This window comes from Osmia lignaria, chromosome 13 (assembly GCF_051020975.1).
Source record: "Osmia lignaria lignaria isolate PbOS001 chromosome 13, iyOsmLign1, whole genome shotgun sequence".
Lineage (NCBI taxonomy): Eukaryota > Metazoa > Arthropoda > Insecta > Hymenoptera > Megachilidae > Osmia > Osmia lignaria.
Window position 1 is genome coordinate 4,017,795 of NC_135044.1, and position 13,937 is coordinate 4,031,731.

At 39.2% G+C, this 13,937-nt stretch overlaps 1 protein-coding gene across 6 annotated transcripts in view; it reads right to left on the reverse strand.

Annotated features, from left to right (window-relative positions):
- sns (sticks and stones) overlaps positions 1 to 13,937 on the reverse strand; it is a 202,086-nt gene that overhangs the window by 38,922 nt on the left and 149,227 nt on the right. For all 6 annotated transcript variants that reach the window (XM_034319985.2, XM_034319983.2, XM_076691778.1 and 3 more), the window contains exons 2-3: positions 8,143 to 8,286; positions 6,992 to 7,165 (exon numbers count right to left, since the gene is read on the reverse strand). In XM_034319985.2, coding sequence (XP_034175876.1) covers positions 6,992 to 7,165; positions 8,143 to 8,286 — 318 coding nt within the window. The remainder of the gene's footprint in view (positions 1 to 6,991; positions 7,166 to 8,142; positions 8,287 to 13,937) is intronic.

Sequence of the window (13,937 nt, forward strand, 5' to 3'; positions counted from 1 at the left end):
ATGCCAGACATGGTCCGTATCGGGTATCATTAGCGAACGACGGTATTCGAACTTACATCGTGCAAATTAATTTTTTGCATACTTCTTCGCGTAAACAAATTCTCAACCCTTTCGCTTCAAACGACTACAGGATGATTGAAAAAAAAAAAAGATACGATCAAGGGAATTATAGTTTTCAAATATTTTTAATTTCTATTAGATAGAATTAACAAAATTTTCTTCCTTATAAATTTATCCTGACACGCGATTGCAGCGGAGAACATTTTGAGAAGCTTTCCCGAAAGGAAACGAGAGACACGTCGATCGATAAGATGATCGAAATACCCGTGAGTGCTCTGACAACGTATCAGCCACTTCGAAGAGGGATGTTTTGCCCTTTTCGGCGTGCGTTTGACAACTTCTAGCAAGAATGCCATCTCCTAGGGAAGAAATTTCGCAATACGATACGCTCTCGAGCACACAGCATCTTGATCGTCGTTTTATCAGCCGAGTTATACAGCTGGCTGCACACAAAGATATCGAGTGTCGCGTTGATTTAAATCCACGAAATACGGCGACCACGAATGTTCACCTGACTAAGCTTTCATCCGAAACTACTTAGAATTCCACTCCTGCTTCGATAATAACTGGGATCTTTATCCGAGCTTGTATTACCAAAAAATTCCATTTCGTTCGTCAACTCAAATATTTATTTCTGTCTACTTCGACAATGTTCTCTTGACAACGACAAACATAAACATAAACAGTCAACATTTTATTTCCAAATATTGTTCATCGAATCGGTGAATCAGTATCAAAAATGCAACTCAGTGATTGCTACCTTTATTTGATTATTTCTTGTGTATTTTTGCATGATCATCAATTTGCACCAGGATGGAAAATAACATTGTTTGAGGATTGAAATATTGAATATTTTGTATTGCACTTTTTTGAGGGGAAAAAGGGAAAAGTTTCGCGTTGTCCGATAACGAAAGAACGCCACTGATTTCGCGGGAAATTAATTATCGAAGCGGTGCTGGTAGGGTAAAAGTTGATCAACAAAGGTTCAATGAACGTTGCTTAATTACTTTGTTTAAACTCTCGATCCGTTTAACCGGTCTATCGTTCGACAGTGCCGCGTCAATGACCGCCGCATGTTGTTATTAATTGTCGGCATTAATTAGCAGGGTTATATTTGCAAGGGTTGTCATGTTGTAACGCGTCAAATGAACAGCTTTTGAACGGATTTATTTTAACATATTTTATACTTCGAATTTATGAATTTATAAAACATAGAAATTCTAAGCTCAAACAAACGAGACGGTGCAGCCGATCGAACGTCTTCAATTTAATAAAGAAACGAAGGTAGAATATTCGAAATCATATTTTCGTTGCGCGCAGAGGAAGAGGTACACAACGTGCCTGATCCCATCCGTACGATGGAAAAGAGGTCAAACCAGCTTACAACGTCAAAAACCACTACCTTCATCGCCGTAAAGAAACACGTTGAAAAATCTCCGTTGAGACGACTCGGCGAAACTCGCGTAAACCCTCCGTTTTCAACGTTCTGAAAGAGCAAAAGGAAATTCGGACATTCCCGAGCGATGCAGCCAGCCAGTTTCCCCTGTGCGCTTGTTCCCTACGAAAGATCATATGTTGCGACTTATAAATTGGCAAAATGCTCGAGTTCAGAACTAACGAAATATACTCGTTTGTAAACTAGAGAAATAGAATTCCACTCGACGTTGAAAGAAAACTTCCATCGAGATATTGAGACTTCGGGAAATGGAGAGAAAATTGTTGGTGGAAATTTATTGGCTTCTAATTCTAAGATTTAAAATTTTCTAAAATGAAAAATTCTATGATTCCCTCGTAAAATCATTCAAAATACAAGATACTAAAAATTCGACATTGTTAATAATAATAAAGCTAAGAAACCTAGTCCATCCCATTTGAAAGGGATGGTCGTGGCCATAAGTCTCGTTTTGCGGTACATTTCTCGGACGAAATCGTGTCAGATTTTCTACTCTAGTTACATCCCCTTAGTCCACAAAGCGCGACGTAACTTTAGGGATCAACAAAGCGTTAACCGTACAAAATTGTCGAACTGAAGTGTAGCATCGAGCAGCGGCATATCGGGACACAATTACGACAGAAACGAGCAGCCGAATATTACATCCGGTCTGGCTGGACCGTCTACAACTGTCCCTGGGCTTCGAGCGTTTTATCGTTGGCTCGAGCTGAAACGATCCACTCGCCGGCTCGCTCGCGTTTTCACGCTTCGCTGATTCGACTCGATTGCATTACGGGAATATACGACGACGAAGTTGTCGTTCGCCTCGATGACGGCTGACAGGAAACGCGGCCGCGGTGAGCGCAGTTGACGCTCGTGGCTCGTATTTCATAACGAGAATGAATTTCCGCCGGTAAGTGGCGATAATTGAAAACTGGCGGACGAGTAGTACACGCGACCAGGAACGCTTTACCAACCATCTCTAACGATCTTATATATCCCAGCGAAGATTTTTCACCCCCCTCCTGTTAATTCGACATTTTGATGGAAGCTTTTCAATTGAACCATTCGTTGGAACACGGGAATGCTATCCGAATTTACCGATCAATTATTGTACGGGTTTGTGAAAAATCGAGTCATCGTTTCTTCTATTTCTAGCATTTCTGTTGACGCTTGCACTTTTAGTAAAAATTGCAATTTTAATCGTTTTCAGATGCAACAGAAATGATTGACAGCCTCGATTCAGGCACCACGTGAAACGACTAATTTTCAATAACTAATCGAATTACTAAGGAAATGGAAGAAGATTTTATATACCATTAAACGCTTATGGTTAGAATATCTTCCTCGGGAAATAAAATTAAGAAACATGAATTTTTCTCGCCGGTTAAGTGGTCGCGAAAGAAGTTCCTTCCAGCCAAATATTTTGTTTTGTTCATACAATGTAACAGGACTTAACAGTTTGCGGTGCCAAGCAACCACTCCTGGCGGTCTTACGAATTGTTGGCAAACCACAAAAGCTGGCTTTTAGCGAGCCTCATTGTTTTTGCGATTATCACAACTCCCATGTGATTTTAAGAGCATTACACGTAATCGTCGAGTAGCATGCAGTTTCTTGCTTAAACATTGCGGTCGTTCTGTGACGATCATTGCGAGGATACTCGAGCTACGTTACCATTCGCCAATGTAAATTAATTACTTGACACTCGGAGTGTCGTCGGACACGTATGAATTTTCAAATACCGGTGCTTTCAAATTACTAATGATTTCTATTTCCCTCTCCGCGTAAAAGTTGAAATTTCAGCATTCATATCGCGAGCAAATTAATTAAAACAAAATTTTACCCGAGGATTCATCATGGTAATTTATACGTTAGAATAGAGAAAATTGACGGAATTCAATTTTCCAAGAGTTAGATAAAATTTTCACCGTCATTGTACGAGCGATAATATAAAATCGATAAGGAAAATTGCATCCACCCTAGAAACTTTATTTTCCACGGAAACAGCCCCGTAGATGGACCCTTGTTTTCCGCATTTTCCTTTTCGTTTCTTTCAGAAACATGTAATTACGTAGCCAATGTTCTTTCAGGTCCAATTTTCTAGCAGTAAAGGAACAGCGAACGGCTGCATGGCCAGCATTTATTACTCTTTTCGGGATACTTTTCTAGCTAGAAGAAAGATTTACCGTAACACGCTTCGCGTTTTCTCCCATTTCCCTTTCTCTCTATCCCACGGGGACGATAATGGACAAGGGAAACGAAAAAGGATCGACTGGACGTTCTCGTGTCGCTTTTCAACCTCGATTACAACCGGTTAATAACTTACGGATGACTCGATCCTCCATGAACTTTGTTTCCAAAGATACCACGTTTTCAATTAATCCTGCTCCCTACCTTGGACTTTACAAATTACATTCCCGTATGTAACATGTTTTCAAAGATCACATCGAAAATATGTAAAAAATGTAAATTGTTCGAGGAATAATAAATCATGTTCAAATCCAAGAAAACGGTATTCAACTTTCGATGGAAGGGCTAAAGACAAGGCCATTACCGTCACTTCCAAAGTCCCATAAATTTTTCAATTTAAATAGGCAGATCGGATCGTTTGTCGAAAAAACATTTTCCATTTCTTCCGTGTTTCTTTCCTCCCTCAGTTCAACCGGCACGTTTGAAACTTCCGGTCTTACTGTCTCTCACACGACGGGACAAAAGGAGAACAAGGAAGAAGAGAGCAGGGGCAAAGAAAGCAAGCGGATTGAATCTCATAAAATATTTATCCGTGGAAAGGTGATATAGTTTCCTGGCCGACTTTCTGTCGATCGAACTCTCGTATCAGTTTCCCGTCCCTCGTATCCTTATTTCCTTTTTCCCTCCTTGTTTCCACGTTCTTCCCATTGCCCGTTCTTTTTTCCAGGCACGTAGACTCCGCGGGGTCGGCTACGTGAACCCCGTGTCGTTTTACAGACACGCTACGGGGTCACCACGTGTTCCATCCGCGTGATTTCAAATGTTCACGTCCTGTCGCGTTACTACGCTCCTCTAAGCCCACGTAGTAATACGTCCCGAGAACGTACACATGCATTTATGATGGATACAACATCAAAAGTTTATGGTTCACGTAGAGTACACGTCGGGAAGCACGCGTAGACCGATCCTATGGACGTTTGCCTGCAACGTTTCGACCGTAAAAGAATTTTTCTACACGGAATAAATTGAATTTATCAATGGTTAAGTTAAACAAATGACTCTGCAACGAGAGCGATCTATTGATCGGATTAATTTTCAAATTATTCTCAATAAATAATGCAGTCAATTCAAATATCATAAAAGCATGTATGTATATGACGAATAAATGGTACGGTTCGAAACGTGATTATAATTAGTGAATTAATATAAATCGTTAAATAAATCCTATGAATTTATTTTATTTACTGTCTACCCTTTCAATATGGCGATACGGTGTATTTTCATTTCATTACCGTTGCTCGAAAATTCATAAAACTAATTATATTTGCGACAGTGAATTACGAGAATTATGTAGTCGTTTATAAAATTCCCGTCGGATCGTTTTTCCCTTGCGCTATGGATCAATTCGAGACGATTTCCTGGGCGTCGCGCGGTATCAAAGGACGAGATTACCAGTGTTCCTTCCTCCGGTGTTGCAGAAGCACGGGGATATCGGTTATACCGGAAGCGAGGAGGCGTTTCCCTTATCCGCGATTGAAACGAGCGCCCTCTGGATATCGCATCCCTCGTCTGGAGGACGTTACTCGCAGACGAGCCTTTAATATTTCACGCGAAACGAGAGCGTCGTCGCTAGGGCGTCACTTATCTTCCGGTGAACCGGTCGTCGCCTCGCGTCTTTTCCGTAAAGCGTGGAAACCAGTTGACCACCGAGGATCGTTGTCGTTGTTTGTGCTGGGTACACGTGGCCGTAGGCGTTTAGAGGAAAAAAGAGAAAAAAAAAAATCTGGGAAAAATAGACGAGAAACGTTTCGAAAGAGTTTCAGCTCGCGAGAAACGCTTCTCGTCGCCTTAGGACATTCCTTATTCTTCCTCCTACTTTTTCGTCTTTGGAAATATTGCACAGCGAAAGAGTTTCGATGCGTAATCATCCTCAACGTAAAATAAAAAGTTATATGAAACGTGTGTCTGGGAAATTCGCTTAACCGGCAATATAGCGAGAGAGCTCTAATGAAAATGAATTTTGGGAGCTAAGGTCTTGGAGGAGGTAGAGTGTGTATATCGGAAAAGACATTTTCTAAACCGGTGAACTAGTTACGCTCCAAGATTTACGTCAGGTCACCGCTAATCACGGTTTACCACCTTCGCCAACGACTTTCGAATAAGTTTCGAGGGGGAATGTCTTTGTTAACGCGGCAAGTTGACCGCATCGACGCCCGCAGTACCGCACTCGATTGTATCGAACTTTCGAAGTTCGCGCCAACTATTCCGGTTAGATTCGTCCAAGTGTTCTTAATAATGCAGCCGAGAGAACGCCATTGTTCACCTCCGCTCAACTTATGCACAAAGCATTGAAATTGCCGTGCGATGTTCTAAAGAGGGTCTCTCTTATTTTTAAACATCCTTCTGTACGGGTTCGTTTAGTCGGTCTTAATTAACGTTAATCTTAATTTGCTACGAGAACAAAGACAATTCATGTTGTTCTTGAAAAATAGTTTTCCTATCATCCTTTAATTGTACATTCTCTCAAATAAATTCTTTATTAATGCCTTTTCAAACGAATTTCAAAGAACTATATTATAAAAGTCACGAAGGTATTTAAAAAATTTTCTTCATCGTAAGAATAGGAAAATAAGAAAATTTGTATAATCATAATTTTTTTTAATTAAATTCAACGTATTAATTCCTTTGCCTTTATATTTCGTTTCCTATATTTTCTCTACAAACCTGATTTCCTGTCTGAAAGACCATAGTCCAGTTGAAAAAACACGGCTGACCGTACGTTTTATTGTGTTAAAAATGAAAAGCTTGAATGAAAAATATCGGTGCATGAGTTATCTCGTTCCTTGGTGCGAAAACTATTCAAGTTTATTTTTTTTTCTTTAAAGTGTCACACTACTGCATCAAAAAGTATATTCTGTAATTTTATATCTATTCGTGTAACGACTATCAAACTGTCGCCTCATTTTTCACCGTGAAACAATGGGCAGAAAAATCACGGAGATAGAAAATATAACAGAATCCCGATTATTCGGAGTAAAATAGAAGAAAATGTCTGTCGAGTTTATTTGAAATATACGCGTTGCTTTTATCAGAGAAAATCTGAGAAGTTGTTCAAAGTTGTACATCTATACTCTGCTGTTCGAAAATTTTTAAAGTTTGAAAATTTTATTAATCTTTATTTTAGAGAAAAACGGTTTTCAATTCTTCAAAAGTAAGGAAACTTAATAAAAATTAATAAAATTTCTCATCGATTGAGAAAATTATTGAGATATATGTGAAAACTTAGAAAAAAATTGTAGAGTACTTACAGATAACGGTAAGATGAGCGTTGGCTCGGATGGGTTTAGTCCGCAAATATGGTCCAACTTGGCACTGATATTCTCCATCATCAGTCAAAGAAGCGTCTGTGATTCTCAGATTGTAGATACCAGCGTTTTGATCTCCTATTAATCGTAGCCTTGGATGCCCGACAATTTCTCCGCCTGTTTACAGAACGATCTACTTTAAGCACAAACTTTCCAACCCTCGTAGTCCCGTTTTGGACGAGTTATATTTCATTTCTGCTTCGAATTACTTTCTTCTCGAGACATTTAATTCTTCGTATCTTCGGCACGAAAAGGGTTAAATGAACTTTCAATGTTATTAATTTGCATTTCATGGAAAAGCAGATTACATATCGAGTTAAAATAAAAATGAGAACAACAGAGAAATTGAGGTTTTCAGGAATTTGGGTCGCGAGGAGAGGATGAAAAACGAGTCTAATGAAGGTTTCGATAGTCAAGGGTCTAATTATTCTTCTTTTGTGTCTGACGAGGCACCGAATGTGAATCGAGTTACGCGATGGCGGAGACTTGAAAGCGGTGACACTGACGAGGGTGTAGCTTTTGTGGGTCGCGTGAGACACTTTTGTTGAAAAATGACGCCGCTGTCACTCGGTACAGTCCTCTAAACGAGATTAAGCCATCCTACGGCAAAAATATCGTACGGGGATATTAAGATCGTTCTACTCCATTTACGTCACGGCTACTAATGGCTCTCGTTTTAATGAGACCAAGATGAAGTCGCTAAACGAACTTCTAAAGATTCCGCGAAAGCAAAACGAACGAGCAGCGCTCCGCGTTGCGTCCACCTTTTCTGTCTCGACTTATCGTACCGGGAAGAGCAAGAAACTTGATAATTGCTTGAAATCGATGCGAAACGTTAATTGGCTGGTACTATCGCGAAGGCTCGTCCAGACGAAGTTTATGAAATTCTTCTACCTCCGATGATACGATTAAATAATTAGCGTTCGAATGAGAAATTCAATAAGTACCAGAATTCGTATTTCTTTTTCTCCTACGAAATTATTTACCAACTAAAAATGATTTTCTCGTCTAACAAATTTTCAATCGTGCATTTGAAATTGCTATCGAAAAAGTGATTTTCTTTTTCAGGATTTAAATGGGATATCTATACTTACTCGGTTGTATAACGTAAGCGAAACCATCTTTGACCCATTGCACTATGCCAACTCTGTTTTCAACCTCGCAGGGTATCGTCACTTCGTTACCTTCGAGGACAGAACTGTTCGTTGGTCTCACTCGAAAGTATTGCGCTCTTTCACCTGAAACAGAAATTTCGATAAGTTAGCATAGAGCGAGTGGATAATAGGTAATTAGTTTTCGGTCGTTTCCAAAATATTTTTGCCGCAACGTTGGTCGAATACGAGACGAACGAAATCGAAGAAATTCCGTGGCTAAAATAAAAGATGAAACGAACGAAATTTTTGTTGGATATCGTTAAAATTTCGATGAGAAAGCTGCAACCGATTTTGTCGTAGCGGAGCTCGTTTCATGGCTCGGTTAACAGGAAAAAGGCCGACAAACAGCGGCATAAAGCGTACATTTACTTTCGCGCGGTATGCAAATCGACCGGTCGAAGCACCACATGAAAAATGAGACGATTTACCGAACGTTACCGAACGTTACCGAACGCTTTTTCAAAAACACTGGCCCCATAAAACGACCAGCGATATCGTGTTTGAATGAACTTTCCGTTGGAATTTTTGAACGATGGACGTGTTAGCTCGAGGGTGTTACCATTTTTCATATTTCTCTCTCTCCCTTTTTGTTTGGAACATGCGAGTAAAAATTGCCAGGTGCTCCGATCACGCTCGCGCATATTTTTTTCGGTTCGGTTGTACGTGTATTAAATAAATTGCAACGGGAAAAAAGTGTTTCAGAAGAGAATACTTGGAGAAACTTCTTTAAACTGTTGGAAACTTCTGTTCGCGAAGAATTCATTTTAAGTTGAATTTTTAATGACTTGGACAGTTTTAACCCTAGAAATATCAAGAAATAGGTTCTTCCAGTTCACTGGTTCTTATTTTATTCTCCCCATTAATAAAATTTTTTAAAAATTGTTTATTTTCACTTATGACTTCAAGATTGGCACTTGATCTCGGAAAAATTGGGAGATTTTTGTCTGCCATTTGTCAAAGTTCTTGTACCGTCACTTTTAAACTACACCGGAACGATCCGTTACAAGAGAGCTAGTGGAACAAACGCAAACACAGGTACATCAAACAATCGGGGAGATTCTTTGTGGCGGCGTTGCTTTGCGTTTAGGGGCGCGTTAAGTTGATCCGTTTAAAGGGAGCGAATACAAGGGAGCGGAGTCGGTGTTTCGTAACGTTACAGGTTGCACTGGCTGTATATTTCATGAATGCCTCTCTATTTAGGCTGGATTGCGCAAATTCGAGCAGCAGGTGACCACGAACGCAAACGATGTACAAAGGCAAACGTGTAACCCATGCCGCAGGTACACAGAACCATAGGTCGTGTAGCCTCGTACACGGATGAGGAAAGTCAACCGAGCATCGATTCCATTCACAACCGACAAGCAGATTATGCCGATCTACCATCGAGATCCTGTCTTTCCTCCTGTCCTTGTCATCCGATCCTCGAATAAAGCGTCGCTGGACACGTTCCTCGTTCGAACAATCGGAAAACGAGGAACAAATAGAGATAGAAATCGATACCCCCTCCTTTTCTTACTTTTAACATTCCCAGTAAAAGTCTAAAACGAGTGTTATGTGGTTTTTCTAATTTTTTCGAGGCAAGATCGTATTACAGACTACTGCTGGTAATTTGCCACCCTCGATAATTTTCTACCAAGAAATACCTAATTATCTAATTACCTAATTACACCTTTATTCGAATTCATAAATTATCATCTCTGAAATGTAACATTTTATTCAACCGCTGTTATTTATTCGTATTATTCCTACAATATCTACTTGAAAAAAAAGGAGTTTTTTGGCTTCTTGCATAGCGAATGGATGCACCGAAGCATTTATTTGTTCCCGTGGTTGCAGTTTTTCTGTTTTTATGAAACATTTTAAAACGGTACCATTCTATGTCTTTCAACGTTCGTTCCATCGATTTCCATTCCATGATTTCACGAATACCGTTTGTAACATTCCTCAGAAGTTTTTTATTCTTCTTTTTTTTTATTAACATTTCTCTGGATTCAACGTCGTCGCGATATTTACCCGTGCTTTCTCCGGCTTCTATTCTTTCCCACGGAAGTGGTATCGCTGCATCCCCGCCAATAATTTCCTTCCGGTAAAATAGAATCTTCAGCCGTGCTTGTTTCTATTTTAAATCTTCCGCGAACGTGCACCTTTACGAGCCTTATGCAATCCTATAAATTAACGAGTTCGCGCAGCGAAAATTGTAGAAAATTTTTTACAACTCTCTTTTATCTTGAAAAGCTACCCCGGGAGATTTACTGCGTGAAAATATTTCGTCCTGATCTTCTGGCTAATATTTGTACAATTTCAATGATCTAGGAAACTCTTATCAAGAATATTCCCTGCACTCTGCGAAGACAAATGCTGCTTTTGTTATTCCTGATTTATATAGAAAGATTCAGAAAAATGCTTTTCTTTTCTCAACTCACGTGTCTCCCCTACGTTCTTTACAAAAATATCAAATAAGAATGAATGTCAGAACGTCCTGTGTGCGGTCTCTTTACGTAAAACGTTTCTCCTTCATCTGTATGCAAATTTTGCATTAACAATGTAAGAGCAATTCGTGGGAAACTGAGGGAAAGGAGCAAGCCTAATGATGAAGCACGGAATTAAACAAGAAGAGGCTAAAATAAACGTTGGAAAATGTAAGAGAAGAATGATAAATTATGGTAGAACTTGTTAGAATTATTTTATGTCCTCTGAGATCTAACCCTTGTAGATTTAACATGGTTTCGTTACAGAAATGTAACAAAATGTCACTTATGATATATCAATTTAAAGCTTAAGATTGAATAAAAATGATTGTATAAATATTTCATTAATACGTAACATTCTAAAAATATAAATTAATAAAATTTCTTGAAAAGAGACATTCTTCGAAGCATTTCAGTTTCATTTCTATTCACAGTATTTACATAATTATTCCCACGATTATGCGTCCGCAATACGCCGATAATCGTACAATGACCATGGTATCTGCTAATTATTTCAATAACCAACGAAACGGTTATTCAAACACAACGGATGATCGGTCATCGATTTCGAAGAGATCCCCCTGAAACGAACCATGAAACATAATTCTACTCTCGCATTATGACCGACGTCACTGGCCGATGCATTGTTACAAAACAACGTCCAATTAACGCTGTTTGCTCTCTTCCCCTTTTCTCGTCCAATTTTATCCTCGTTTCACCATTTGAAATGAGAGGTACGAGGAAAGATTAATAATAAAAAACAAGCAAAAAAGAAAATGATACCTGGCGTATTCGTTTTTCGTTCACAGAAATTTTTTATTCAAGGAACTTCGAAACTTCGATCTTGATGTATCCCTCAAATGGTACACAGGAACACGAATTTTCGAGGGTTCTTCAGCATCCCTTTCACTCCTTTCTGTATTCGTACTTTTCGTGCAAATGGAAAAGCCAACTATTCGAACTCCATACACACCGTTGGAAAGGAGAATTTTTCTTTTCCCCTCTTTTTTTTTATTCGATATTTGGAAAGAGTTCGCTGAGATAATTTGATCACAAATTATTTTAAGAGCGTAATTCGCGCACTAGGAATTGATGGAAGACGAATATTATATGCTCGGTTTCAAGATAAACTTTGTGTACTGACTCGAGGAAGGCTCAAGAACGACTGAATAGACGGTCGCGCCTTTGTTCATAATCCAAGTGTTTATCCAAAGGGATTATCTTTTCCTCGAGCACGTTCACAACACTACCGGTTTCGCCGATAGACTAATGGCCCTTGATAGACTCGGGATATTATTATTTATTCACCGAAGAATTTGACCGTTGAAAATCGATTAAACTAGGAACGCTCGATAATTGCGCTATCGGTACTTAACATTAACCTTGTCATCAAAGTTTCCGAACATTATCGAAGCTAAACGCTAATTACACTATTGAAACCCAATGACAACTTACCCATCAACATTTAATTGAACTATCACAGCTGAACGACTTTATGATCGAAGTTAAACAACGCTCTTATAACTGAATTTCAATAACAATCATTATAATAAGCTATTATTTTCATTTATACGTTAATGAGTTTAATATGGCGTATTGTCTCAATAGAATTGTTAGGACGATTTAAAGCGAATTGAAATTAATGACTCGAATTAATCAAAAGGAAAATAATCCATTGATAGAGTGATGACCGCCACAGAATACTTAAAATTAATACTAATTTAATAAAGCGAAGTGATTTCATAAAATTATTTTAAATTTTAATAAACATAATTATTGAAATGTTTTCAAGTCTGATTCTTTGACTGACAATTACGAGAAAATATTACTTCTAAGATAATCCTTAAAACGCGGAATTTAGTTGGCAAACGCGAAGAGAAAAGAGGCTTTCATATGAAAGCTGTCGATGAGCTCTGGCGATGATCCTTCGCTCGATAGTGTAATTGTTTGAGAGTTGTCGAAGTGTAATTATCACTCGACATTCACGGTGTAATTGTCGCGGAGGTTGGATGGAAGAGTTATTGTTCGAGGTCTCGATAGAGATTATCGTCGGGCTTCGATGGTTTGGAAGCTCGAGCTTCGATTAGATTCCCGGCTTGACGTTGTGATTTTTCATTTCTTCCATTTTCTTTTTTCAATAATTTCGAGCGTCGATGGAATTATCGAACACTCTCTCGTAAGTTGATTATCCGTTGGCTAACGTGCCGCGATCGTTATGGGAGTTTGATGGTGCGATTATCGGACAAGGGATTTAATAAAATCGTTTTAGTTAGCGGAGAACTAGTTTCGAGTAAAGTTTCGATGAAATGTGTTTAAAGAACAAATTAAAAAAAATTTTTAATTCAAATAATCTAATTAAACCGTAGAAATATTTTATCCGTTCGTTTGCGTTATTCGTGATGATTAACATCATTTATTGGATACCCTCTCACTCCCTTAGCCTCCATGGCGAACATCCCTTTGTCCAGGGCAAACGTGCAATTTCGAGCATTACCATGGCATCTAATACAATCGACGTCGGCTTTTGTGTTCGCATTTATATTGCTCCTTTTGTAGAGGAAGACGCTCTTGCAGAGCCGGCTTTACGATAGAAAGAAGCGAGAAAAGGAGAAGAAATCATCCCCGCCCTTTGGTTTTCGCATCAATACCCTCGCCACCGATTCCATTCAGTCTTGGTCTGCTGGTAGATAGCATATCGAGTGAGAACGTTCGTTTATACGCCGTACAAAGGGATGAACGCAACCCCCATTAGCATGCACGCCCCATCCTTCTCTTATTTGCGCTCACCTGCAACCATTTCACCACCATCACCCTCTGCTTTCGTTCGCATTAAACCTCGATCTTGTCTGTTATGCTGCATACCATTCAGTTTGTATCAATGGAGAAACTAGGGGATCACGTAGAAAAACAAAGCCGAAACCAGAATAAAATATGCAAATTTTGATTAAATTATCGAGTGTTATGTGGAATCGATTGCTCCGAAGTGATAAAATAAGTACATAAAACCATCCTTGATCCTCTTCTGGCAGACAGAGAGATGAAAATGTAAGGAAAGAAGGGTTAAGAAGATCGATCTGGTTCGGATAGTTTGTTTGTGGAGGATAGTTAAGACGTTCATCCCCTTGTTGACGGGGTGAGTTGAATCAGGGTAAGATTCTTCGGATCTTCTGGATAGTTGAAAGGCTGTTGGGGTCGATGATGGAGATATGAAGCCCCGAATCGATGGATTCGGAAGTTTTTTTAGATCTCTGACAGTAACGCGAAGGG